This window comes from Drosophila kikkawai, chromosome 3R, assembly GCF_030179895.1.
Source record: "Drosophila kikkawai strain 14028-0561.14 chromosome 3R, DkikHiC1v2, whole genome shotgun sequence".
NCBI classification, from domain to species: Eukaryota; Metazoa; Arthropoda; class Insecta; order Diptera; family Drosophilidae; genus Drosophila; species Drosophila kikkawai.
Window position 1 is genome coordinate 11,920,974 of NC_091731.1, and position 27,768 is coordinate 11,948,741.

Sequence of the window (27,768 nt, forward strand, 5' to 3'; positions counted from 1 at the left end):
TTATATTTAAGCTAAAATTTTTTTGTATAAATTATTTTTATAATACCTGAAATATCAATTACCTATAAAACCCAAAACAAACCCTTGCCGAAACCCAGAACAACCCCTTACTAAGCCAAGTTCTCAACCAAAAACCAGACGAATGTGCATTTTGAATCCTTACTCGTTGTCCTGGCAACGTCACCCTGTTGCCTTGACAACGAGCAACCGAAAAATAGGAGAAAGAAAAATGAAAGCAGTACAAACTATACTTTGACAAAGAACGGAAGCAAAACAAAGAAGGCGAGGGCGTAGTAAACAACTTTCGATTTTTTTTTCTTTGAAATGGGCTTCAAGGGCAACTTTCCGCAGATGGTCCGTGGAACGGGCTTCAAGCTGCGACAGTATCGCGATGGTCCTTTGGACTGGAGGCTAATGGGTGAGGAATACCATAGTCTTTTACTATGATATAATAAATCCAATGTAACCTATTCAGGTTCATATGAAACAGAGCGCATTCTCAGGGAGCAGAACTTTGAACTAGTGGACAAGGCTCTGGCCCATCTCTCGGAGGCTCCACTAGGCACGGTGCTAGAGACACACATCCTGGACAGCGGCATTGCCAAGTACTTTGTGATGTCGCAGTATGCTATCCAGTACCTGCTCTGTTGTCGCACCTACTTGGATGAGTGTGTCACGGACTTGAAGGAGGCGCATACGACGGCCCAGCAGGAGATAGCCACTCTACGGAAGTCCCTCGGAGAGTCCCACAACGAGGTGGTACAGCTGCACAAGCGGATCACCCAGATCGAGGCCATCCGCGAGGTGGTCTATCCCTGTCACCTGTGTCCCAAGAACTTTATCAGCAACGAGGCGCTGAATGTCCACATCGGCCGAAAGCATCGCGTGGCCTCGCCCCCGAGTCTCGCCTCCGGTCAGGGAAAGGACAAGGAGAAGGATAAGGATACCGATCTCCACCTGATCAATACCATAAAGATGGAGCTAGAGATAAAGCAGCTGAAGGAGCGCCTTAATGCTGCCGAGCGGAACATCAAAGAGCGGGGAACAGGATCGAAGCGGGCTAGTCCTCGCCAGGAGCAGCGCTCCGTTGGCATCCAAAGTAATCTGGCGGAGGCCAAGGAGAAAGATGAGGGCAGTGGGGAGCAGGCGCACGACAGCGAGGCCAGCGAGAGAAAGGAGCAAATGACAGGATTGGCTGAACGACTTAAAAACTTCGAGGAGTGGCAGGAGCAACTCAAACAAAGCAACGAACACTTTATCAAGGTAGGTTTTAATTTACAACAGACAATACCTTTTAACCTTTTAATTTCCAACTAATATCCTTTAAGGACATAAATCAGAGACTAGAAGTATTAAGTCGAGCTCTTGAGCAGAGCAAACAGGCCTCAGCTAGCACACCGCCACTGGAAGATCGTGTTGCCACGCCCTGTCTGGAGGATCTGGAGCGCATACTCACCGAAAAGGTGGCCGAGATTGGCAAGGTCAGTGCCCACAAGCTGGAAGAGGTAGTCTACCACATGGAGATGGGGTACAGAGAAAAACTGGAGGCTCTTGAACGCGAGCTTAAGCAGTTGTCGTCTCAAACTAAGGAACAGCCTCATCATGTCCAGGCTCTGCCAGCTGCTTCGAAAATACCCAAGCCCGTGAACCGAAAAGAAGAAACCAATATGGATCGCATCCGTAAGCAAGTGGAGAGCGAGTTCCTCAAAAAGAAAAAAGACGATGACACCTACTCCATTGAAGAGGCGCCACGGCAGAAGCCAATTTCCCAGCTGGTCAGCCAAGCCCAAGTTCATGCCGTGGAGAAGGAGCAGCCAAGTGCAGGTAGCTCCGGCAGTAATCCAACCTATACAAAACCACCTGTCGAGACGATTTCCAGCAAACTGGAAACAAGAGAGGCTACGGACATCAGCGAGAGTCTAAGCCACGAAGAGGGCGAGCAGGACGAAGAACAGAGCCTGTCAGAGGAGGAGGAGGAGGCCACAGAAGTGACCACGTCCGAGTCGGAGGCACCCAGAAAAGACGACAAAGCAACACCGATCAAGCCTCCTGAAAAGATAATCAAGTAAGTGCTTTGTTGTACACTATTATTTATTTATTAAAATAAAAATGATTTTAAATTTGTTATTTCCGACAGAACGCCACAAAAACCGCTTACCAGAAAAGATGCCCGGAAGTTGGTCAACCGGAAGTTGATGCCTCACGGCTTCGATATGAAGTCCAAGGGTATTTCCCACATCTCACTGAAGCGAGTAAACTCGGAGCTGGCCGAGCATCGCAACAAATTAAAAATGGTAAGAATTAATTAATAATATTAAATTAACAAGCAAAAGCAATTGACAAAACTCTCCTTAGAAATATCCACATTTCTATGCTACCCGGAATCGCATTCGGAAATTCGTGGAGAAACTCTGCTCCGCCAAATTTCCAGAACGCGCTCAGGTGCTTCTCAAGCATAGGACTCCTCTGAAACCCATCGAGGTGCCCAAGAAACGGAACCTACCACCATCTACATCATTAGAGAAGTCAGAGGACGATGTAGCTTCCACCCAGGACGAAGAGCAGGAGGATGAAATGTCGCATAGCAGCGATGAATCCCAATCACGTAGTTCTAGTCCTCAGCCTCAGGTTAGTCGGGACTTCAAGGCAAGGCTGGAGGAAATTCTAGTCAAACCGGCGGCCACAGCCCGAGGAGGAGTTTCCAAATCAGCTCTGAGCTCTCGGCCAGTTCCTCTGCCCAGAAAGCGGGTTATGTTTAACACGCTAAGCAGCGGAAAAAGCTTCAATGACAGCGATGATAATTTGAAATAAATAAATTATTATTTTAAAAATTTTGAAATAAAATTATAATATTATGACGGATATTATTGACAATAAAAACTATATTTTTTTTAACATTTAAGCAAGTAAAAATTGAAGATTGATCTATGTTTTGTTTTAATAAGAAATTCAAATTTAAATTTAAATTTGTTACTTAATTACCTTAAAAAACAAAAACAATATTATTTAAACATTTTTCCAATAAGAAAACCCACACCCGCTTCGGTCACACCAACGCCTCTCAGCGATGGCCTATCGATAAAGCTATCGGCTTGCAATGTAAACAATCGACGTCACTAACACAACGTAGGAGAAAATTTTGTAGTACGTCGCGAATATAACGTGCAATAAATGCAATAAAAGGCAGCTGGAGCGGTGGAAATCGATTGAAGGCAGCCAACCGTACATGGGTCAGCATCCGAGGCAGTAAATCCAGGCAGCAGGCAGGCGGAAGACGGCGTAACCCGAGGCGGAAGACCCAGCGATTTCCAACAACACAGACACGCACCCACACACACAGGCGCCCGTCCCCGTCGATGAAATAACATACATAACGAACGTATACCGAAAATACATAAGAAATAACGGCGGAAATAACAGTAGCGGAAAACAGCAGCGGCAGCGGATAATCGAAATTCGGTGAGCGGAGCGAGCGGAGGTACCACCGGGCCAGGAACATGTCGGATATCATGAACATCGACAGCATTATCTCGCGTCTGCTGGAAGGTATGTGCGGGTGCTCCACCTCTTCCTCCCCTCCTGTTCTCACCAACTCCCACTCATATCAACATTATAAATCTTTACAGTGCGCGGAGCACGTCCGGGCAAGAATGTTCAACTGTCGGAGAGCGAGATACGCAGCCTGTGCCTCAAGTCCCGCGAGATATTCCTGTCGCAGCCGATCCTGCTCGAGCTGGAGGCCCCGCTGAAAATATGCGGTGACATCCATGGACAATATTATGACCTACTGCGCCTGTTCGAGTACGGTGGCTTTCCGCCAGAGTCGAACTACCTGTTCCTGGGCGACTACGTCGATCGCGGCAAGCAATCTTTGGAGACGATATGTTTGCTGCTGGCCTACAAGATCAAGTACTCGGAGAACTTCTTTTTGCTGCGCGGCAACCACGAGTGCGCCAGCATTAACCGCATCTACGGGTGAGTTTTTCTTTTCTATTTTTTATATTTCCTTCACAATTATGTCAGTAGATATTGTTAATTTTGCAATCCGCGTCGTATAACATTATAAAGTATATACATTATTCATCCAATTACATTTAATTGACAGGTTCTATGACGAATGCAAACGTCGCTACACCATCAAGCTGTGGAAAACGTTCACGGACTGCTTCAACTGCCTGCCCGTGGCGGCCATCGTGGACGAGAAGATTTTCTGCTGCCACGGCGGCCTGAGTCCAGATCTCTCGTCCATGGAGCAGATCCGGCGCATCATGCGCCCCACAGACGTGCCCGATCAGGGTCTGCTGTGCGATCTGCTGTGGTCCGATCCCGACAAGGATACCATGGGCTGGGGCGAGAATGATCGCGGCGTAAGCTTCACATTCGGAGCGGAGGTAAGTCAAACAAAATTATTCAGAAAATACAACGAAAAAGATTATAATATTTGTGTTTCCAGGTTGTGGGTAAATTTTTACAGAAGCACGAATTTGACCTGATCTGTCGGGCCCATCAGGTTGTGGAAGATGGCTATGAATTCTTTGCCAAGCGTCAGCTGGTCACGCTCTTCTCGGCGCCTAACTATTGCGGGGAATTTGACAATGCGGGTGAGTGATCATCGACGATGGACTTCAGTCCGGAGATAAACATTATCTCGACACAAGGCACCCTTTACGGTCGTCTATAAATATAAAAATAAACACGGAGGTCAACGTTGATCTCGGAGATAGGCCAGAAGCAAGTGAAAGCTAGCAACCAGATTCCATTGCCATTTCCATTCCCGTTTATTTCCACTTACCAAGAAAATGCGCACTTTAAAAAATAATCAATAGCGGGAATCGCCATAAATGTCAGCAATGATTAATCATTATCGATTGGCTTTGCAGGTGCCATGATGTCCGTGGACGACACACTGATGTGCTCCTTCCAGATATTGAAACCCGCCGACAAGCGACGATTTGTTTATCCCAACTTTGGGAGCTCAGGACGCCCCTTGACACCGCCACGCGGTGCCAACAATAAAAACAAGAAAAAATAAACGCTGCACACCTCGAACACTGCACAATAACAGGAACAACAAGCCACACACACACACAAATAGAGAGAGTGGCATGGAAAATCCGTATCCGTATCCGAATCCGAGTCCACATCCAACGGAATGCGCAAAAAGTTTGTTTTTATCGAATACGTGTAATCGAATCGTGAGCAACGTTATAAGGGGTATATGAATCTATACAAATTAGCCTATTTTTTATTTAAACAAAAAAAAAACAAACAAACAAAAATGATAACGAAAGCATAAACAAAACGAAATAATATGAAATGAATCAACAAAACAAAACACAAATCGAGACACTTTAGTTCAAACTAATTGTAGTGTAAGACACTGCATAAGCAAGAATATTTTATCTCCTAATATATTAATTTTGTTATAGTTTTTCCTTGCGCAAAGCCAACACAACACACTCACACACACACACTGCATATATATCACCCCGTACAGTAGGTACGAAAAGTGGACGCACCGGTTGTATTTTATTTTGCATTTCTATCTCTTGCACAGCATTTTATTTAAGCAATTATTCTGGCGGCACTTTAAACAATCTTTGGCTCCTTGTTCCTCTACCCCCCTTTCTTCCTTTTTTCTGTTGCGTATCTAAAAGAAAACAAAACACTAGCAAATGGTGAAAATGTTAACTTTTATGTTTTTTAAGCTGTATGAGAAATGCTTTTAAATGTGTGAGCTGAGTTAACACTGCATATTACATATGTACTCGAGGCACGATTTATTTTTGTAATATTGTCTTAGAAATTTTACATCGACGATACATGTTTACTTAGTTTTAAAATGAAGAAGAAGCAATTTTAGTTGCAAGCTACATAAGTTTGAATTGTTTACACCAAAAATATTAAAATAAACAAAAATATTATAATACATGCATATTTTTTAAAACTGTTTGCGTTACACACACACCATGATCACATACAAAACACGCACACAAATCCAATTTAAGGAAAGTCCAAAAACAATTGAAAAAAGAAACCTTTCGTATGGCAGTGTTGCATATCTGATAAAAATATGTAAATATATAGGTTTTGGAATGTTATAAAATTTAGTTTTGTTTTTCTATCAACGAAATTAACTTCTTATGAATATCTATTGGGTTTTTCTGATTTGTAATATTTTTTAAATCTTATCAAAGTACCCTTTCAAGTTCGATGTTAAAAGTTGCAAATTCATTTACAATATGCTTAATTTTTTAACTTTAAAAATATCTAAAAAAAAACCTATCATACGACGGGTAACAGCAAAAAAAAAATCAATGCGAAAGCGAATACCTTTTAGCGGCACTGTGTGCCCTCTGCCGATGTCAGCGACGAGGCAGATAATGTTACCTATCCCCTCTTAATGCCCCCGCACTTGAGAGGAAAGCAGACCCATTAAATACATGCTAAATTTACACAACAAAATCGAAACAGAAATATACAAGTAATAAACAATAAACAAGCGCAGCAGCAAACACAAACAGACACGGTTATTGTACACGTAAACGTATATACTTTGTGTATTTCGCTACATTCTAGTGCTAAAGGCCGCCACACTCAATTACAAGTATTATGCCCATGCCCAGACAGGCAGCGATCCGCGGCAGGCGCTGCAGCCTGACGCAACTTACCCAAAATGGTTTCGTTTGTATAATTCCCGCCCGACAACCTACTAACAACAATCGCGTAACCTATAAAAACCAAAAACAAAGCAACGGCAAAATGCTAAATGCAAAAACGAATATGAAATATGAGCCCAAAGCGAATCCTCGTCTATTTCACACACTCTAGTACTCTGTTCAATGTTGTAATGAATTCAACGTATATTTACGACTATATATGTACTTGTAATATCGCGATCCAGTACGACATCGGCTGTTTTCAAACCCCAAAAACACAAGACATAAATCTAAAACGTAATATCGTAAAATACAACCAAAAAAAAAAAAATACAAAAATACATATAAAATTTAATTCATTTCAAGATGGAAATTTGAAAAGACAAAGGAATAATGAGTAAAAGCATTCAAAGCGCAAGTTGCAAAAACATAAAAAATAAAAACAAAAAAAAAACAAGGCAATTAAAAAAAATATATAAAAAAAATAAACAAAAAAGAACACAATGACGAAGCACTTGTAACAAAATAGCACTGTTTTATTAAAAGAAAAAATTGAAATACATACTAGCAATAAAATGAATTTCGAGTTGTGGATTTACTTGAATGTCATGACTTATAGAGCCTCAGGTATGTGGTAAATGATTGGGTTGAGCAACAATTCATTTTATATATAAAAAGGTACAATAGTTGTATATTTTATTTTTTAGATTTACTTTAAATTCATCTCCAGACGATTTGAATTAACCATCCTAACCATTTGCCTTTCTGTCTATCCGTGCGTAGACTCTTAATTTGGTAGAAACTAAATAGATAAAAATCTCATATACAAAATTAAAAACATTTTAATAATTAACATAGCATCTATCTCGTGTTCACTCGCACTAGTCCTTAATGCTTAGTCTCTTACTTAAATCGGGATTTGAGTCCTGGCTTTAGATTTTTTTTTGCGAGTTAAATATATCATAGACTAACATACTGTCTATAATCTTATATCATGATTGTATACCCTTCCAAGGTATTATTATTATAGTCAGAAGCTTGCAAATCAGTCCTATAAATCATATATATTCTTGAGCAGCATTAACAAGAGAAATTATTTAAATTATTTCTCAAAATTTGATAAAGGGTTAAATTTTGAAAATTTTTTAAATTTTCAAGAATGAAATTTAGACCCAGAGTTGTTACCCCCAGAAAAAACACTAGCACAGAAATGCTTTCCGAATTGAATTTGGCATTATGTTATGATATTTAAAAACTTTGATCTGTCCAACAAATTATCATATAAAAAATGGATAAATATCTATTCAAAGAATTCAAATATTTCCGATTGGCTTGAAGGGTATTTATGAATTTATTTAGAGAAGCAGTCATTTCCGAACTTATAAACCATATATATTCTGTATCAGCGTAAATCGGCGCAACTTTCTAGCAGTTTCCGAAAGAAAACTTTTTTTTTTCAAAATTTGATAAGGGGTTACATCATTAAAATTTTCAAAATTGGCCAAAAATTTTGATTTCCTCTAATGCTACATTTATAATGCAGATTAGTTAACATAGAAAAAACTATTAAACGGAATTAAATTTGTAGCTTTGTTGGCTTAGTTATGATCGATTTTTGATTCGATGCCTGATAATTGATACTTTTAATATTCCAAACTGCAAGAGTATACAAATTTCGGCTTTTTAAAGATAGTTTCCTTTCTTGTTTATTTATTAAATTCTAGATACTATTAATATTGCATTCGAATTTTATAAACAAAGTTACTACTACTACTACTAACTATTCATATAACTTATTTTCATCTTAAACTAATTGTATCTCAAGGCACAACTCTTGTCCAAGGGAGCACACATGGCGCCAGTGCCTCGGCCGCATCTCTCATCCGACTGCAGCCTTAGCTGCAGTAACTTCTGCCGCAGGGCATAGGGTGTGGTCGTGGTGTTACTGGAACTGGAGGTCGCCTCCTGCTGCCTGCTCTCATTGGCCCTATTCTTGTTCCACTTGTCTGTATTGGTTGTATTCAATTGGTCATAGGCCTGCTGCAGTCGCAGCTCATCCTGCCGGCCATCGCTGAAGCAATCACTCATGTTCATCAGGCGAAACTGCTGCAGAGCCTGCAACTGCTGCAATTCATCCGTAGATTGCCTGGCTGGATACTGAACTAGGCGTGGCGAGGGCGATGAGTTGCCACTGTGAACCTGACCCTGACCTTGGGTTGTCTGGCGACTAGCGACGCATGCGCTCTGCTCATAAAGCCGTCGATTGTCCGTAAACAAGGCGTAGTTGTTGGCTGTTGTTGCGCGGCCACTGCTGTTGGTGTCAACACCTCCTGTTCGCTCCCAGCCCCATCGCAACACCTTGGCCCTGCTCTGCTGTCGTTGCTGGGTGGAGCTGCTGCAACTGCAGCTGGAGCAGTGACTCACCGTAGTAGCAGCGGAGTTCCGGCGACTAAAGTCGTTGCCCAGCTCGGTGCTGGAGTGGCCCAAACCAAATCTGGGCGGTGTCTTGAGGCTGGGTCTCTTAACAAATTGCGTGGCTCGCTGGCTTTGTCGGGAGGATGAGGTCACCGACATCAAATCGCCACGTGGATGCTGCGGGCGGACATGTAACTGCTGCTGCTGCTGCTGGCGTGGCACATCTCTTAATCCCATTCCACCGCAATAGCATCGGTGCATTATATTAACCTTTTTTATATATGTATATATTTACAATAATTCTCTACGGATAGTCGGATTGCGTGCCCGTAGAATGTTTTGAGCCAACTGACGACAACCGGTTTCCACACTTGGTACTTTATCACCAATCACCGAACCAAGCACCAAACATATAAATGCATATGTATACCGTTAGCCGGCTCACTTGGGCGCTCACATATCGTTTGTTTATATTTGAACAACAATTGCAACAGTTTCCATAGACACATGCCGAGGTCCTTGGGCTGTTTATTTTTGGCCAAGCACTCACACTCACGCACTTGCCATCCATATATCGGCGTCTAGTTAGACAAAAGAATGTGCTGGCCAAACGAAAGACTTAGGCAACAAACTTGAATGTGGTCAATGAAGTAAGGCGGAGGAGAATCACCAAATGAACTTCATTAATAGTGTTGTAAAAGATTTGAATCGAGAACGATTTAATGATCTTTATTAATAGCTAGTGGAAGGTTTTTTACACACATTGAGATAATACAAATAATAACCTTAGTGGGTCCCAGTTTTATAATTACTGGAACCTAATTAAATAAATGCTTGTCTTCTAATTACTAGAAACTCATTAAAAATGGACATGAACTACATACTTTACCAGTCACATACTTATTTTATGGTAAATTGTTATTCTATATTCTGTATTTTTCATTATAATTAGCCCATTATTATTGTTTGTTTTTAGTTTAATTCAACTAATAAGTGTTATTATGCTTTTTCGTTCAGTTAAACTTAGCTTTAAACTTATAATTTAATAATACACATGTGGCCAGTTCCCACAAAATTACCCAATCCCCCAAATCCACAATCCATTTCCACATTTTTCAAGAATTCGACTGTTGATTTCAGCACACAAATGTTGCCAAATATTGACCCAATAAAAACTAGTTCCTGTGCACATATAGAATCTACTTTTGGCGGCATAAAGTGCATGAATTGGGTGCCTCGACTTGACTTCCTTCAAGCCAGCGATGCCTGAAATGGAAGAAGCAAACAGGCTGTGTGCGTAGCATTTAGCATGATATTACTACCGGATAAGTGGCATGGGAGAAAGACCCTCAATTACAGGGGCATGTAAGGTTCAATGAACCGCGGCGAAAAGGAAAATGAAAGGGCAGGCGGCAGGGTTGATGGGTTCCTCGGTCAGCGGTGGTCAGCCGGTTGGCATGGCCAAAAGCGGCCAGCCGGAAAGCAAAAGTGGTTCGGTTTGCTTGCCTGCTTTATGGGCCAAAGCTTGAGCGACCCATTGAATTCGATTCGCGTGAGCTTTTCCGAAGTCGGACGTTGAACGCTGGCTTCTGCGCCGGCGCCGCCGCTCAAGCTCGGTATAAAACGACGAGCGGCGAACGCATCCCGTGTACACAGTGATAAGTCGCCGGCCAGAATCACCTGTCTCCCCAGATACCGCTACCGCCACCGCCCATCGATACGTATCCGTACGGAGATCGCGCGCGCTACCGCTGTGTCCCATTGAAGAGTGTCTCTATCGAAGAATTTCCCAATTTCTGCATCCGATTTCGTACATCCCCCGGAGATATGTCAAAATACGCGCTGCTATTGCTGCTAATCGCTGCGGTTGCGCAGGAATTAACTGTAACGACTGCGCAAGATTTGCGTAAGTACTAAACCGAAAAAATAGGAGGAAAAAAATCATTAAAAACTGAGCAAAAACACCAGCCACTAAGTGCAAAAAAACTGATCATTTGTATTTGCTTTGACTGTACGTCTCGGCTATAAGTATTTGCTTAACCTGGCACTGCGCATTGATGGTTAAAACGTGATCGATATTGTTTATGGCTGGTTAATTTCGGCTTGGGCCTGGGGTCTTGGCCCGCAGACCTCAAGGTCGAGCTCTGTAAAATTCTCTAATGTCGCGCAGACGGGCATGCAAATAGCTGTGGCATTACAGCAACTACAGTAGACACCGGCGGAGAGTCACGCCGGCTTAACGATGAGTACCGCGTCGAATTGGGGTTCTAGGAATTCGTTTTTTTAATATTTTTCTGAACAATTAGAAATAATAATAGAGTTTTAAAGTGCTTGCAAATTGTCAGTAAGAGTTCTTGGAGTTTCCTTTGAGAAAGAATCACATCTTACTGTCTGTCATAAGTTAAAGGATATGTTCGCTTCGAATTAAGGTTCCAGGAAGGTTCTTTATAATATTTTTCGACTTAAACTGAACAATTAGGGATAATAGTAGTGTTTCAAGCTGTTGCTAATTGTTAGTAAATGTTCTTGGAGTTTTCTTTGAGGAAGAATCACATCTTAGTGTCTTTCAGATTAATAAATACAAATACTCCTACACATTTTACAGATAAAGTAATTTAATAACTAATAGCAACTGCATAGAAAGTACTTTAATTAATTCCCTAATTGCTTATCTGAATTTAGAACATTAATCAAAATAATGAGGCGTCCAAGAAGTAATGTGTTTTCTAAGAAGTTGTTTGAAAATTCCTTAATTGCTATGACTCCGCAATCATAAAAGTTTAATGAGGGGATTTTTTCTTCTTAAAAAAAATATCACCAATAAAACAGACTATATTCATTCGCGTGCTGCTAAATAGCAACAATAAATTAAGATCACCATGGTCGGGGGCTGCATTTTTGGAGTTTCCCCAACCGATAGCCACTGTACACAGGTGTTATGCAATTGTAACCATCGTCTGCAAACAGGTTGCTCTTGGAACAGGCCAGTTTGGCAGACAGACAGGCCACCACTGATCCACATCCACGCTAAGCTTCCGCTTGTGACACCAATTTGTTGGCTCGACAGAGAGAAGGACATATGTAACCGACAGATGATTTGTGTTAATTGATTCACACATTCCTCTCGGCGGGCGTGGATTTTTTTGCCGAGTGTATTGAGAGCCGAACTGGGCTGATTAATGAAACCGTTGGCATAGGTCATGAGTGTGCCTTTGTCTTCTCAATGTATTCATGATAAATGGCCCCTCGCAGCGTGCGCTTCAACTTGACATTGAGCCACTAAAATATGCTAGCTCACTTCTGTTTTCTCATATATATGCTGCCATGCCTTTAACTTATATATTCGTGGACTCTTTTGTTTTGTTTACAAACAAGTTTCTGTGGCCAACGAACTCTGTCGATGGATGCTGCTGGCTGGCCCAATTGCAGGCCAGCCCGGGAACTTCCGCAATCCGCGAGATGGCCAACGTCTCAATGTCATGACCAACCGAACCGACTCAACCGATCTCTGTCTGTCTCTTGTATTTTTGCAGCCGAAGGCTTTCCCAAGTGCAAGCGGGATGCGAACTTTGACAAGTGCCTGGTGGATGCTGTGAATCATGCGATCCAGCTGCTGAAAGCTGGTGAGTATTCCCTACTACCCAACACAATGGCTGAATAACGCTTCCCGATCCGTTTTGCAGGCAACAAGGAGTTCGGCATCCCGCCCCTGGAGCCCCTGGCCGTGAAGAAACTCGTTATAGATGCCGGCAATGCGCCAATAAATCTGCGGCAGACCTTGAAGAATGTGAAGGTTCACGACATGATCTCCACCAGCAAGATCCAGCGGTACAGGTAATGCTGCCAAGGCTAAAAAGCTGTAAATCGAAAAGGCAAGTTACAAATTTCTCTTCCTGATTTCGTCTTAACCCGCAGAACCGATCTGGACAAGCACTTGATAATCTGTGATAGCCGAACGGACCGCATCGAGATGATTGGCGACTACGAGATGTCCGGCCGCATCCTGCTGCTGCCCATCACGGGACATGGTAGGGCAAACGTGACCCTAATCAACACCAAGATCGAGCACCGTCTAATCGGCGAGCCCTTCGAGCGAGATGGCGTCAAGTACATGCGCCTCAAGGACTATCGGGTGGCCTTCGATCCCAAGCGGGTGTACATGAATTTCGAAAATCTCTTCAACGACAAAACCCTTTCGGACGGCATGAATCGGTTCCTCAACGAGAACTGGGAGACGGTATTCAACGAGCTGAAGGTTGGCTACGCCAAGAGCTTTGGTATCATCTTCCGGGAGCTCTCGAACAAACTCTTCGAGAAAGTGCCCTTCGACAATATATTCTTAAGCTAAGTGCTAACCGCTTTCGCTTACCTATTAGGTTACACCTAATTTATGTTACTACTTAGTTAATAAAGGATTTAAAAAATAACTTTTACTCTATTGTTTTATTTACACCATTTATATGTTTGTTTGAAAATTATTCACAACTTGTGAGTCACAAGTAAACAAGTATTTACGACGTGTTTACTTGCTGTTCATGTTTAATCTTTTCACCTCAAAAACTCCGTTTAATTATTGTCCTAAGGCATTAGAGACATTAGCGTGAGTTACGCCCTATTTTGTAAACAAGTTCTTTCGCATAAATAAAAAGTCATTAGTGTCAATAGCAAAGGTTAGACTATAGGCAAATAGTTGAATAAAAATTCAAATAAATATGTAAAAGTTTATATAAAATGCAACTTAAAGATATAGTATCTCATTAGAAATGGCCTTTTTTAGTCTTAAAAACTTTTATAGTTTTTGGACCGTTACAGCCTAAATTCAAACTCGGTAGACACTCGATAACATTTCGATTGGTCTTCTGCATTTCCTAATGCTTTTTGTTGTACAGGCTGGTCACTCTGATGGGCCAACGCAAATATATTTTTATGCTCTTTTTTGTTTAAAACAATTGGGCAGTAAACCGTGATAAGTACACCGCCGCCTGAAACGGACGACTGCCGACAGCCTGCCTGGATGGCAGAGAAACCAGTCGTCATGGAGGCCACTGTGCCGGAGGCCAAGTACCAGAAACTGGCCACAGAATACTCAAAGGTATGAAGTTCCCTCTAAGCAGCAACAGTTAACGCCCATTAATCCAATTAATCCCCATTCCGATCGCTCTGATTAGCTGCGTGCCAAGGCGACGGTGCTGAAGAGGGCGGTGGAGGAGCACGCCAAGGAGCAGGCAAAGGAGGGCGGCCTCCGGGAGCAGGTGCAGCAATATGCCACATCACTGCGCCGCATGGAGCAGGAAGTGGACTCCCTGGGCTTCCGCAACAAGCAGCTTGAGTCGCGCGTCTCACAGCTGCAACAAGAAATCTCACTTAACGAGCAGCGCCAGAAAAAGGAGAAGGATGCGGGTGGTAGGCGGGGATTGCTGGGTAACAGTTCCCGGCACCCCGAAGCTCTCGCCGATGCCCACGCAGATGCAGCCAGCGAGGCGAACGCCGCCCAAGAGGCGCTTATCTTTGAAGAGCTGCAGAAGAAAATCATGGAGAATGCACAGCTGACGTCATTGGTAAGCCAGAGGGTTAAACTCGATAATTATGAAAGATGAGCAAGGAGTCCCAATCACCGCCCACAGATTGACGACAAGCAGCGAGACCTGCTGCTGCACACGGAGCGCATTGCGTCACTCGAACAGAAGCTGGAGAAGCGGATAGGCGATCAGAACGAGCTGGAAAGGCGGCTGCGGAAGGAGGTGGAAGCATTGCAGCACAGGAACAGTGAGCTGGAAACCAAGTTGGTTGATGCCACCAGTATGGTAAGAGCCAGAAGCCAGGATTTATTACTAACCTAAGATTTAACCGGTGGAACTATTTTCCAGCTTGGCAGCGAGGACGCCCTAAGCGCCACAGGAAGCGATAATACTCCACTTCACAATCTCCAGCAGCAGCAGCAGCAGCCGAATAGTGCCCAACTCACCTCGGATGATCGGATTGCTATACTCGAAAAGGAGGCGGCGCACTGGCGGGCCCAATTCGAAGTGGCCAAGCTGCATCAGGCATTCGTCTCGAACCCTAGCAAGGATCTCAGCACGTGCAGCTGCAGCACGGCGGCGGCGGGCGTGACAGTTCGACCCGCAGAGCCCGAAACCAAGGGCAGCCAGCGGGCGCGTGACTCCCTGCAGGAACCCCCCGAGCCGCCCTCCAAGGAGCAGCTCATCTACAGTGTGTTCAGCAAGAAGTTCGAGGATCTGCTGCGGCTCAAGGTGCAGGCAGAGTCAAAGCTGCGCTCCTACGAGCTGGAGGCTCAGCATTTGCAGAACTGCCTGGAGAACGCCACGCACGAACTGAAGGCCAAGGACGAACAGCTGGGCAGCCTGGGCGGAGCCCTGCAAATGCTCGAAGAGGAGTTGGTGGGTTTTGCTTCCCTTCCCTGCATTATTAGATTATTTCAACTTCTTTTCCTCCAGACCACGACCCGTATTAACTACGAGGAGCAGATCAGCGTGCTCACGGAGCAGGTCATCAGTCTGAGCGACCAACTGGCTGCCTGCAAATGAGCGCGGAGTGGGGAGCGAGTCCCGTCCTGCAGCTTTACTGTATATTATTGTAAAATAACTAACCGGGAACCCATGCCCCCGCCTGTTTTGTTGTTGTCCGCCCTCGACGTGTATATAACTGAACATTCTATGTGTATTAAATAATTCTCTAAAGTTTAAACATTGAGTAACAGGCGCTTATCACTACAACTTGATCGAGAAGGAGGAGCCGCAGGAGCAGCCCTGCTCCGCCAGCGGGTTGGCCACCATGCGGAATCCGGCACGGATTAGCTCGCTGTGGTAGTCAACTGTTGCGCCGCTGCAGTACTCCAGGGATATGGTGTCTATCACCACCTTGGCCTGGCCCTCGCCAAACTCCCGATCATCCTCGTTGAGCTTAGAGTCCAAATCGAACTTGTATTGGAAGCCGGAGCATCCACCGCCCTCGACGGTAATTCGGAGAAATGATCCGTCCACGCAGATCTCGCGGAGTCGCTTCAGGCAACTCTCGCTCACTTGGACACTGAGTTCGGGTTTGGCGGATACGGAGGCGGAGACGTGCCGCATCAGCAGGAGATTTCTTGGAAAATCAATTATATTACGGGGTGATATCTATATTTTTCAGGATATACTACCTCTGCAGGCCCGTCCTGCCCACTTGTCTCAGTAGGAAAGCCATTTAACAGACGATTTCACAGCCAAAATATATATTTCGAAATTCCTATTTACAATCTCGTAATCCAAACGACAGCTGTTCTCAATGCAATCGATAAAGATATATTGTAATCGATAACTCAGCCGTATTATAGTACATTTTCAAGAGTCTAGTTAGGGTCACACTAAACACGCTTGGCCTTTGGAGGAGTTTTTAAAGTGTTGTTTGATTTTCCACTCAAAGTTGTTTTTGTTTTGTGAACGTCCATGCTGCCTTAGTAATCATAAGTAGTTTTAGAGCAAATGGCTCTACAGGTCAACGGAACGTTTGGCCGGCGGCCCATCAGCAGGCTGGACGATCCGGAGCGGGTGCGTAAAGATCTGGAGAGTCGGTCCCGCATAACCCGTTTGCAGCAGGTAAGCCGCAGTTCGGAGTTAATTACGCAGCAGCCCCAGGGTCATTACTGATGTGACCCATTTTCCGACTAGGTGCGTGTGGCATCCAACAATATGGCCAAAACCGTACGCGATAATGTCTCCGTCGAGTGGCAGCGGCAGCTCGATAAACTGGAGCGGGTCAAGCAGAAGGAGCAGGACGCCTGGCGCGAGAATGTTTTGGCCAAAAAGCACCAGGACTACCGCACGGCAATTTTTCAGGTGGGGGGCGCCCATCGCGCCGCGAGGGAGGAAAACGAGCGTATCGAACGGGAGCGGCTACAGCGGTTAGAAAAAATTAAAAACTGCCGCAAGCAGGCGGCGAGAAGGTCGTTAAAGCCCAAGGCTCCCAATGTACAGTTGCTGCCAACGAACGAAATGAATCTAAATCCGGAGGGACGAGTTACGGCGGGCACTCAAACGCCCACCCAGACGCAGGCCGAGGACAAGGAGAACCGCCTTCGCGGTGGTCAGGAAAAACCAAGTTGCAAGGATAAGAGCAACAGCAAGAGATGCTGTGGTCCCAACATCGATGAAGATGAATCCTCCGAGGACGACTCGTCCATTTTGACAAACAAAAGTCCCACTAGCAGTGGTCGGCTCCAAAAGACTCCGCCAGTAATCCTTGACGTGGACATGGATGATACGCTTTCCGAAACCGTAAACGACGATCAGGGCTTAGAGATCAACGATCGCTTCATGCAAACCAACCGCAAATTCAGTCATGTGGTGAGACCCAACCAAGACGTCAGCCCGGAGAGGACAGAGAACCAACGCAGGCCGAGGTTTACCCAGATCACTGACCTGGTCAGACGAACTGAGACCATGACGTCGATAAGAACCGAACCAAGGTGTCTTAAGGAGCCCGAGGTGGCCGAAGCTAAGCCACCAAGTCCCACCAAATCTCTGCCCCGTTCGCCTACTAAAACCGTAATTCAAATAGAGGCAGTATCCAATATGGCCACCAAATCGACGGGATCTCCCAAGAAACGCATTTCAGGATCTCCCAAGAAATCCAGTCTAGGATCCAGCCAGCAACAACCAGCCAGGCGAGCGGGTTTAAAAACTAATCCGCCTCCCGCCAAGATAATTGATCCCGGCATCTTGAGGAATCCGAAGGGAAAGACACACCCAACACTTCCAAAAATGCCTGCCGCCCTTAGGGAGTCAGCGCCACCGACCAGATCAGATCCAGTGCAGGAACCCCTAGAGAACCTGCTACCCATTCCCCAACAAGTCAATTTACCACAACACATGCCTGTCATGCCGAATCCTCCGATGCCACAGGCTTATCCTCTGCCACAAGCCCAGCCCTATATCCATATGTATCCACAAGCAGCCATGCAACCCTATGCGATGCCCTACTCGATGCCCTATCCCATGCCGCCGCATCCGATGTACGCCCAGCAGCCAATGCAGGTGCCCGTTGTGACAGCTCCGATGAGCACCACCACCCAGTCCACGGTTTCCACCAGCACCACTACAGTGCAGCAGGGACCCAGGACTGTGCAGTCGGGAGGACGAGTTCAGTTCTATGATCACGGCAATAAATACCATCGAACTTATGAGGCGCCAACGCAGTCTGTGCAATGTAACGAGAAAGATCCCAGTCAGCTGAACGCCATGGATCATGCCCGCATCGAGAACCAACTGAGAGAGCTGCGGGAACAGGAGCTGGACAAACTCAGGTAAGGCCTTTGATTAAAAGAGTAAATAGAAATTCAAAAACAAAAGCTATAAGTTACGTTTAACAATTTTAACATACGTTTTTTTACCCTCCCCCATCTCATATCGGACTATTCCTCTCGATTTGTATCTCTAATTTTTCTTTGTTTTTCGCACTGATACAGGAAAATTACCAAAGATCGAGGTCAGAAGGCTTTGGAGCGGGAGCAAATACGTCGGGACTGCGCGGAGCTTACTGAAAAGCTAGATGCCATGACCCAGCAGGATCCGCAGCTCTTACCCAGCGATGTAAGTGAACTATAAAGGGAATATAAAATATTTATATTAAATTATTTATATTTATTATTAAATTATAAAATATTTATAAAACACCCATTAGGCCAACTTCATAGCTAGCCATCGATATACGGATGTGGCGGCCAGGCGAGAGCAGAAAATGAACCAGGCCATGGAACAGATGCTGCTGCGTCCGGCCATTATTACCTGCCCCGAAGTGGGCACAAAATCTGGTCCAACTACCTCAGCCCGAAGCAAGGTTAGTGCTCCGGAAGCCATCAATTTAGGCGAACATCCAGCTCGAGGTAACCGCAACGATCTGGGCAGCACCGAAAGCTGCTGCTCCATCCTCCTCGACTACGCCGAGGATCAGAGCAAGCAGCTAAGGTCCGACATTAAGGCCCAAAAAAACAACTCCACGAAGTCGATGAGGTTGCGGGGTCTGCTGGAACGCATAGAAATTATACGCGGTCAGCTACTAGAGGAACTCCAAGCGGGCGAGGATGCCGCTTCAAAGGGTGACAATGCCCAGAAATTGATAGACAACATACGTCAGGAGAGAGCAGATATTCTGGCGGAAAGAACGAGGTCGCTCAACGAACGCGAATCGGATTTGCAGCAAAAGGAGGCCATTCTAGATCAGCGTTTAAAGGATTTCTACAAAGAGGTTAAGAATAAAAAATCCAGTCAAACTGAAAATGGAAAGGCAGCTCCCAAGTTGGATCAGCCCTTGGAGATTATCATCAAAGTAAAAAGCGACGGCACTGTGAAGCAATTTTTGCCGCGGGGTAAATCCAAAACTAGAGGTACAGTGGAAACTAAGGTGAATGGTAAGGAAGTAACCACGAGCACCACGGAAACTACGCCTAGAGAGGAACCAGAGGTCGCAACGGTTAGAAAGCCTGCCCCACAGGATCAGCGTCAGAACTCATTTGACTCGAACTCCACCGCCTATCGTAGTCTGCCGCCCGTGAGCTACAAAAGCTTCAATCCCACCGAGGCCTCTCCTTCCGCTGCTCCGCCTTTGCATCCTTTGATTGCTCAGTACATCGATCGCCTGCTAGCCATGAGCACTGAGAATGTAGAAGCTATAGCTGTGAGCAGCTCCGATCTAACCACACCTTCTCCTTCAATCATAAACACCTCAAATAATATAGCCCCGGAAGTGGACAGAGAATATGCCAATGCTGTAAATGCTGAGCGCATGGAGCGTGTGGAGACCTTCATTGCCGAGAATCGTAGCTTTGTCAACGATCTAGAGGATTCCATACGATGCCAGCAGCAATTACAGAGGGAACAGCAGGCCCACGACATGGAGAGCAGCTTGCGGACCTTTGATAAGATCTGGAAACAGCGTTTCGCTGCCAACCAGGAAGAAGCTAACAAAAAAGCCAAGGAAAAAGAGAGGCAAGATGGCAGTAAAAGGCTTCAAGAAGTAAATAAAAGAGTGACAGCCCAGGATAACAGAAAAGCCACGGGGGAGAGGAACAGTCAGCAAAGAACTGAGACCCGAGTCCAGTACGAAAAGGTGACTCGGATGGGGTCACAGAGCTCTGGCAGCAAGTCGGTCAGTGTGACCCAAAAATCGAAGACTAAATCGACCAGTGAAGCCTCCTCGGCCCGTCAATTAGACCGTTTCGAAGAGCTAACAGAGAATTGCACAACGCGTATCGCTGAGCTCACAGACCTGATCACCAAGGTGCGCGAGGAGAAGCAGCGTCTGGTGGAGGTCACCCTCACCTCAAACAGCGATGGCGAGCGCCAGTCCACCGAGTACCTTGAGCTTCCAACTGGACAGAAGCAAACCAGAAGCCGAACCCAATCGGAACGCAGCGATTCACAGACAGCCTCCATTTCCGAAGGTCTGCCTCTGCAGAAGAACAAGCCCACGGCTGCCAGCAGGGATAGTGGCATCGCAGACTCGCGTCCCCTTACAGCCCAGGGACATGTGAATGTGGATATAGAGCCTGTCTCGCTAGGCTCCTCCACTCAGAGCAATGCCATGCGTAACCGGTCGAAAGCCCCGCCAGCTACCATACGGCGCTATAGCCCCCAGTTGGATGAGGAGGACTTGGGTCACGAACTCTCCACTATTACGGAAGTGGAAACTCCAGGACAATCGCATATTGTGGCTGCTACCCCAGTGCCCAGACCTTTTCCCAACTTTGATCAGTACGCCAAGGAGTTGCATTTGGACTTGACCCACATAAGAGCCGATGAGAGCCAGCAGTTGCAGAGTGATTTCAACAATCTGGTGGAAGTGGTTCATCAGCACATTGGAGCTGATTACAGAGAGTTTCCCAGCATCAATGCCTACCTCCATAACATTACCACCACCAATGTCCATGTGGAAGTTGATGGGGACCAGGATCAAGGGACCCTGAGAACGGCAGACTTGATACGTCGCCTGCGGGTGGTCAACATGAAGATTCGGGAGTTTCCCAAACGTAAAGATTACCTACAGAAACTGCTTGAACGGCAGCCGGCCGATGAGAGGCAGATGATAGACAGTGCAAGCCTCGAGCAGGACTCATCCGACTCCCTGGATATCGAGCGAGAGCTGCGTCAGCGTAAGATTCTCAAGAGCTCCTTTCGTCGCGGCAATGTGACGGAAACCACTTTGACGGCCCAAGAGGTGGCCAGTAGCACGCGGCGTGAAAGCGTTGCTCCCGCCACCACTGAGGCTCCCAACGAGAGCGGAATTGATCACCTTTCCGGCAGCAACTACTCTTCGGATCCGCGCTGGCATGCCGCAGATCACAAAAGAAGGAATCGTTCGCGTAACATGGAGAGCAGCACGGCCAGCACATCGCCTGAAAGGTTGCCCCGAAGGTCTAGGATGCAGAGCGGTGAACGGTCCCACGATGAATCCGACCTGCAAGATGCCAGCCAGCTGGGAAGGCCACTTAACATACGGGAATATCTGACCCGGGAACTACTGAAGCATCGAGAGCAGCCCGGCGACGCTTCAGCCGAGAGTTCAGACGAATCCCTTAGAGGACACTTCATAAAATCGTTCCTACACTCTTTCTCCCCCAGCACCACGCCACTAACTCCAGCTGTGGGCGTGAGCCATGCCACTGGAGCCACCAACGATAGGCAGAAGACCTCCACTCCCATGGGCTCCTTTAATTCTTTGGCGAATAAAACTGGGTCCATTCAGAGCACGGGCACAGCACTTTTCTCCGGGGAGAGCAGACTCTCCCTGGTTCATTATCCGGATGGCACTCCACCCATTCCCTACGAGCAGCAAAGTAAGCTCAGTACAAATCACAACCCATCGCCAAGTCAAAGGATGTCTAGCGGGAGAAAGGCACCTCGAAAAACCACACGTCAATGATCGGGATAGATTATGTTTAGATTTTAAATTGTATTATTGATTTGTATGTCCATTAGTTATATTTTTAATAAACTTTGCAATTATGTATCACGAAAAAATAATAATTGTAAAAAATATATACATTTTATGTTTTATATTTTTATTTGTATCATTCCTTGTGTTTGACAATTAAAAAAAACTGAAATTATAACATTGAATACTAAGTACTTTGATTGTTTTATATTTTTATATATTAGTCATTCCTTTTATATGACAATTATTATATTTTAATAAACTCGGCAATTACGTACCAAAAAAATAATATTTATACCTCCGAGCACAATTTACTTTGTTTAATTTATATTTTTATATATTTATCATTCCTTTTTGTATGACAATTTTTGATATTTTAAAAATGATTTACCCCAAAAATTAATAATTATACCTTTGAACACAATGTAATAAAGTTTGACCATTATTTATATTTTTAAAAACTCTGCAATCATTTCTTCAGATTTCTAACTACAGTTTCAAGTACAATGTTCACTGTACAGATTATATATACAATATATAGCATGTGAAAAACTAGCTAGTGAGTGGGATAGAAGATATATTGATCCTTAAAGGATGGGTTCTTGTTCTGTAAGTATCTTTGTTTTGTCATGTTCTCAGTTGGCGAACTTTTCACTGGCGATCTACAAGAGGATTTTGTACACAAAAGCTCACTGCAGTTCCTGTTGTAGAGATTATATCTAAGCATAAGTACAATACGTATAAGGCAGCACATCAAGACTTTTCGTTTACAAACTTAACTAAGTACATTAAACACGTATAACAACATAATGTATGTGTCTTGTGTGAGTAGAGGAAATTCATTTTGGTACGGCTTTTGTTTGGCTCCTTGGAGCAACCATTTTGAGCCACTTGAAGCACCAATTTTGGGTAAATGCAAATCCCGATAAGACGCACTCGAAGTCTACTCCTCACTCTCTTCTCCCTGCGCGGCACGATCGCGCTCATCCCTCAGTCTCTGCATGCGCTTGTGACTGTCACTGGCCACCTTTTTGAGAGCATCCGCCTCGGCGCCCGTGGCCTCCACCATTTGCCGGAGGTGTCCGCGGGATTTCTTCAGCAGCAGATGCGGAACATCGAATTCCACAGCCACTCCGGCGTCCATCACAATGATCCTATCAGAATCCATGACCGTGTGCAGTCGGTGGGCCACCGTGAGGACCGTACACTGCTGGAACTTGATGCGGATTGTGCGCTGGATTAGGGCATCAGTTCTGCAAAGTTAGAGAGGAATTAAAACAAGCTCGGACTTCACTTTTCTATGCACTTACTGTGGGTCCACATTGGCCGTGGCTTCGTCCAGCACAAGGACCTTGTTGTTCCGCAGAATCGCCCTTGCCAAGCAGAGCAACTGCCGTTGACCCACACTGAAGTTGCTGCCCCGCTCCGTGACCATAAAGTCCAGTCCAGGAATGGCACCACGCAGCTCTACATCCTCCAAAGCGCTCCAGAGCTCGGCATCAGTGTACCGCTCAAATGGATCCAGGTTGTATCGAATGGTGGCAGAGAAGAGAACCGGATCCTGAGGTATAATGGAGATGCGAGTACGCAGAACCTCCAATGCAATGGTTCCCGTCTCTACGCCATCGATGAGTATCTCGCCCTCGATGTGGGCCAGCCGGAACAAGGCTCCAATTAGGGAAGACTTGCCAGCACCTGTGCGACCAACAATGCCCACCTTCCAGCCCGCCTCAATGGTGAGATTAAGGTTCTTCAGCACCGGCGAGCCATTCGGATCGTAGCGACAGCTCATGTTGCGGAACTCCACCTGTCCCTGGGTAGGCCACTGCTGCGGTGGAATCTTCTCACTCAGCGCCGCCTCCTGCTCCAGTTCGGTGTACTGCAGCACGCGTTCCACGCTGGTCATTTGCTGCAAGGACTCGGCCACCTGACGCACACCATACTGCACCATGCCTGTGAGGATCATGGCCTGGGAGATAGCCAGACCCACGTTGCCGCTGTAGGTGGCTGAAAAAGGTATCAATAAATTGAGTCCAGAGATTACATAAGACCCAAGATCAGACTTACATTCATTGCCCACAATAAAGCTGAACGTGACCGCGGTGAGGAACACGCAACTGACGCAGTCCAGCCATAAGCCCAAGGCTGTATTGGCCGCCATTGTGAGCTGCCAGACGCTGCTGTGCACATCCTGGAGCAGGTCAAACTCCTTGGCCACCACCTCCTGCAGCTGCCGGGATCGGATAATAGCCAGACCAGAGAGCGAGGCACTCAGGTGGGAGAAGACCGGACTCCGGCAGATACCCTCCAGCCGTTTCAGGTCCTGAGAAGGACGCAGGTACAAACATAGGATGAGCACATCCACCAATGCAACCACCAATATGGCCGCAATTAAAACCGGATTCACTATGCTGATCACAATTAGAATACCGAACATCACCAGGGCGATCTGTATAAAGTCCATCATGGCTCGGGGAAGCAGCTCATCAATGGCACCCATGTCCTTGGAGAAACGATTCAGAATGCGTCCCGAGGGAGTGGTGTCAAAGAATCTCATGGTGGCATGCAGGATGCAGGCAAACATACGATCGTGCAGCACTTTTGAGGCATGCATGCAGATCTTGAAGAACAGAAAGCCACGGAAGGTGGTCATAATGACCACGGCAATGATCAAGGCACCGTAGATGTACAGGCACTCGAAGGTTGTGAAGCTAGTGGCCTCTCCCTGTGACCTTTGGTGCTCCTGCTGCGTCCAGATGTTGGCAAAGAAGTCCGAGCTGCTGCACACCACCTGGGACATGATCATCACGAAAACCATGAAGCTGAAGCTGATGAGAGTGCTGCCTGCATGGAAGTACTCGTACCACACACGAGGATGTATTCCACCCGAGGCTTGGGCTTCGGCCAGAGCCTCCTCGTCCACTTCCTCATCTTGCTGCGAGCTGTCCAACTGAATATAAAGTTTAATATTTGTTAAAAGATGCAAGATTTGACTTTTAACTCACCGACTTGCTACCATGCTCCGAGCTGCTCTGCTTCCTCAGCTGCTGATACCCATCCTTCTCCCCATCTATAAAGGGTATATCCTCATCATCACTATCCAGCGAGATGCCGCTGATCGATGACTTTTGGCGACTGTTGTCCGCCCCTGTCTCCTCCTTAGGGCGCTCCAAAAGCTTGGCAAAGTCCAAATCACTGTTGATCAGTTCCTGGTAAGTGCCCTGTCGCAAAATCCGCCCCTGGTCCACAATCACAATCAAATCGGCCTCGGACAGGAAATGTACTTGATGGGTCACGAGGATGCGGGTGGCCTTCTGCTGAGCTAGTCGTCCACGGGGACCGATCACCTCATCAAACAGATGCCTTCCCACGTGGGCATCCACAGCACTTAGCGGGTCATCGAGTAGATAAATCGACGCCGGCTTGTAAACAGCTCGCGCCAAGCTGATCCGCGCTCGTTGACCTCCAGATAAGGAGGCCCCACGCTCACCGACAATGGTTTTATCGCCGCTAGGCAGCTGCTGGAAGTCTGTAGCCAGGGCGCAGCAACGAGTCACCTCCTGGTAGCGCTTCCTTTCATAATCCTCACCAAAGAGGATATTATTCCGTACTGATCCAGTGAAGAGCCAGGGTTCCTGGGCAGCATAGGAAAGGTCGCCTTGAATCACTACCCCGCCATCGATGATAGGCAGCTCGCCTAGGAGCAACTGGAGTATGGAACTCTTGCCAGCACCGACAGGTCCAATTACAGCGCACAGTTGACCCTTCTCGATTTGCAGATTAACGCTCTGCAGCGTCCTCTGTGGCTTCTCATTGTCCCAGCTGGCGTTGATGTCCTTGATGGTTACAGCTCTACTATCGCCGGCCTCCTGGTCTCGCTTGTGCGTCAGTCCATGTGTCCGTTCCTCGCGACTATCCAGCAATAGGAAATCCTGAATTCGACGCAGGGATACCAAGGCTTCTGCTCCGAAGCTCACAGCCAGAGGATACCAGATAGCGGCCACCAACTGCAGGATGTTGTAGTAACTGGCTGCCGAGAAGACAAAGTCTGCCGTAATAGTCTGACCCATCAGAGCAGCCGCCGCAAGGGTGATGTAGAGCGTGGAGCGCTCCGTGAACACCATGGTGCTGAGGTAGAAGCCTCGCAGGTAGGATGCATAGCGGATCTGCTTGATTTCACGGCGCCGAGCCTCAGCCACCACCGCCTGGAAGGGTCGCTCCCAGGCGTACATCTTTATAACCTGGATGCCCTGCACCAGCTCGTTCATGATGCCCACCCTGGCGTCCGTTCGTTCCGCAATTCTCATCCGCAGCACTGAGGTGACCTTGCTCAAGGCCGTCTGTACGGGCACCGTTTTTAGCATCAATCCAATCACTCCCACCAGCGCCGGTATGCCAATGTTCAGCCAAATCAGGTAGCATGTGAGGATCGCCTGCAGCGGCATAATCCAGATCCAGTGCATGAATATAAAACCATAGTCCAGGCGATTCACGTCATTGGAGAGCAGGTTGATAAGGTAACCAGCCGGCGTCTGGCCCGCTGTTTTCATCGAGAGGCGAAGGGTTTTCCGGTAGATCAAAGAGCAGCAAGCTATACGCATACGAGCGCCCATCAGCCGCTGACGGAGATCAACGTGGTGCAGCAGGAAGCAGCAGAATAGGGTCGAAGTAACCAGGACAGTGCCCAGAGCATTGGTGTCATGCCAAATATAGGAAGTCGACTGATCCCAGAGATTTCGCACCAAGGTTTCGTTTTGACCCATCCCATCAAACACCGGTTGAAGGGGCTCCTTAAAGGGACCTCCCTTGTCCAGGGAATTGGGGGAGTGGTCTGTAATTTAATAATTAAATTTAAAGAATATTTATTAAATAAAAAGTGTATATAGACTTACTATCACTTGGAGACCCACTAGCATCGGCCACGGCCCGTGCGAGCATATATTTTCCAACGGAACGAGCAGTCCGATTGACCAACCAATCACTTTCCATACTGTCCATTACGCTAGCAGCTTTCGAAATAGGAGCCTTTTGGAATTGAATCAACAACTGGGCCAGGACAGCTGGTATCAAGGTTCTGGGAAAAAATTTTATAACGACATAAGCCAGGTATTATTCCATTTTATACTCACTTGATTATTATGTAGATCAGGCAAATGAGACCATTAACTATCGTGGGTCCTAAAAAGCAGCGGAACAGAGCATTCCTGAGGTGGGGCTTCTTTTTCTTACGATGTGAGCGTTCCAGTTCCTTAAACCATTGCCTGAAAATAATCAATAAGAGTTCTCTTTCAGGTAAACTTGTTTAAAAAAATATACTTACTCTTCCAAACGATCCCCAAGCTGTTCGGACTGATCTTCTTTGAGGCACTTGGTCAGATCATCCGTATTTAAGCCCCGTCGAGATCCACGGTATAGCAAAGGTATGACCCAGGCAAATATCAATTGTGAGATAATATTTGCCTTCTGGCGCGGATTCTTTCGCGTTGGCTTGGCGCTACTATCCATGATGACATACGGAGGGATAGTTCACTTCTCGATTGGAGCCTTCCTCTACCTGTGATCGCTGGCAAAGTAAACGCATGTTAAATATAAAAGACCTCCATATGCAAAGACTGAGAGATAAGAATATTTGTTTCGTCTGGGTAAAGTGTACAGTAAACATTGTTAGAGAATATTTTGTATTTCATTGTATTTGACAGATTAATAATAGAGTGATAATAATTTGATTGTATTTTATGTTAACCATTGTTTTAAAATACTTTTTATT

At 45.9% G+C, this 27,768-nt stretch overlaps 8 protein-coding genes and 2 long non-coding RNA genes across 11 annotated transcripts; 6 read left to right on the forward strand and 4 right to left on the reverse strand.

The window, feature by feature from the left end:
- The first annotated feature begins 122 nt into the window (after window positions 1–122).
- On the forward strand, window positions 123–2,862 carry DZIP1 (DAZ interacting zinc finger protein 1). Its single transcript, XM_017164703.3, has 5 exons — window positions 123–418; window positions 476–1,263; window positions 1,329–2,065; window positions 2,138–2,294; window positions 2,356–2,862. The coding sequence occupies exons 1-5, from the start codon at window positions 325–327 to the stop codon at window positions 2,809–2,811; spliced, it is 2,232 nt and encodes a 743-aa protein (XP_017020192.1). The 5' UTR covers window positions 123–324; the 3' UTR covers window positions 2,812–2,862.
- A 235-nt stretch (window positions 2,863–3,097) lies between these two features.
- Pp1alpha-96A (Protein phosphatase 1alpha at 96A) lies at window positions 3,098–5,929 on the forward strand. The gene is made up of 5 exons (XM_017164710.3): window positions 3,098–3,546; window positions 3,627–3,975; window positions 4,106–4,391; window positions 4,454–4,601; window positions 4,881–5,929. The coding sequence occupies exons 1-5, from the start codon at window positions 3,498–3,500 to the stop codon at window positions 5,030–5,032; spliced, it is 984 nt and encodes a 327-aa protein (XP_017020199.1). The 5' UTR covers window positions 3,098–3,497; the 3' UTR covers window positions 5,033–5,929.
- Window positions 4,531–4,931, reverse strand: LOC121501919 (uncharacterized). The gene is made up of 2 exons (XR_005990732.2): window positions 4,793–4,931; window positions 4,531–4,675 (listed from the first exon to the last, which is right to left on the reverse strand). It is a non-coding gene; the product is annotated as an uncharacterized lncRNA (long non-coding RNA).
- Window positions 5,930–6,076: 147 nt separating the features above from the next.
- On the forward strand, window positions 6,077–13,501 carry Jhbp12 (Juvenile hormone binding protein 12). Of its 2 annotated transcripts, none has more exons than XM_070286554.1 (4): window positions 6,077–7,286; window positions 12,608–12,697; window positions 12,758–12,908; window positions 12,990–13,501. In XM_070286554.1, exons 1-4 carry the CDS (start codon window positions 7,235–7,237, stop codon window positions 13,420–13,422), a joined length of 726 nt encoding a protein of 241 aa, XP_070142655.1. In that variant the 5' UTR covers window positions 6,077–7,234; the 3' UTR covers window positions 13,423–13,501. The 2 variants fall into 2 exon arrangements, with proteins under 2 accessions (XP_070142655.1, XP_017020164.1); XM_017164675.2 differs by lacking the exon at window positions 6,077–7,286 and adding an exon at window positions 10,729–10,980.
- Window positions 8,469–9,335, reverse strand: LOC108073171 (uncharacterized). The gene has a single exon (XM_017164677.2). The coding sequence runs from the start codon at window positions 9,333–9,335 to the stop codon at window positions 8,469–8,471; it is 867 nt and encodes a 288-aa protein (XP_017020166.1).
- A 456-nt stretch (window positions 13,502–13,957) lies between the features above and the next one.
- LOC108073261 (protein phosphatase 1 regulatory subunit 21) lies at window positions 13,958–15,789 on the forward strand. Its single transcript, XM_017164819.3, has 5 exons — window positions 13,958–14,166; window positions 14,243–14,632; window positions 14,699–14,878; window positions 14,942–15,472; window positions 15,530–15,789. Exons 1-5 carry the CDS (start codon window positions 14,089–14,091, stop codon window positions 15,617–15,619), a joined length of 1,269 nt encoding a protein of 422 aa, XP_017020308.1. The 5' UTR covers window positions 13,958–14,088; the 3' UTR covers window positions 15,620–15,789.
- Window positions 15,735–16,385, reverse strand: LOC108073262 (iron-sulfur cluster assembly 2 homolog, mitochondrial). The gene is made up of 2 exons (XM_017164820.3): window positions 16,234–16,385; window positions 15,735–16,178 (listed from the first exon to the last, which is right to left on the reverse strand). The coding sequence occupies exons 1-2, from the start codon at window positions 16,275–16,277 to the stop codon at window positions 15,803–15,805; spliced, it is 420 nt and encodes a 139-aa protein (XP_017020309.1). The 5' UTR covers window positions 16,278–16,385; the 3' UTR covers window positions 15,735–15,802.
- Window positions 16,386–16,451: 66 nt separating this feature from the next.
- Window positions 16,452–22,081, forward strand: ana1 (anastral spindle 1). Its single transcript, XM_017164806.2, has 4 exons — window positions 16,452–16,669; window positions 16,742–18,375; window positions 18,538–18,661; window positions 18,753–22,081. Exons 1-4 carry the CDS (start codon window positions 16,556–16,558, stop codon window positions 21,987–21,989), a joined length of 5,109 nt encoding a protein of 1,702 aa, XP_017020295.1. The 5' UTR covers window positions 16,452–16,555; the 3' UTR covers window positions 21,990–22,081.
- Window positions 22,082–22,430: 349 nt separating this feature from the next.
- Window positions 22,431–27,506, reverse strand: Cftr (CF transmembrane conductance regulator). The gene is made up of 7 exons (XM_017164791.3): window positions 27,322–27,506; window positions 27,131–27,262; window positions 26,894–27,075; window positions 25,007–26,832; window positions 24,069–24,951; window positions 23,312–24,008; window positions 22,431–23,254 (listed from the first exon to the last, which is right to left on the reverse strand). Exons 1-7 carry the CDS (start codon window positions 27,504–27,506, stop codon window positions 22,945–22,947), a joined length of 4,215 nt encoding a protein of 1,404 aa, XP_017020280.1. The 3' UTR covers window positions 22,431–22,944.
- On the forward strand, window positions 27,095–27,748 carry LOC138928897 (uncharacterized). The gene is made up of 2 exons (XR_011445309.1): window positions 27,095–27,233; window positions 27,294–27,748. It is a non-coding gene; the product is annotated as an uncharacterized lncRNA (long non-coding RNA).
- Window positions 27,749–27,768: the final 20 nt, after the last annotated feature.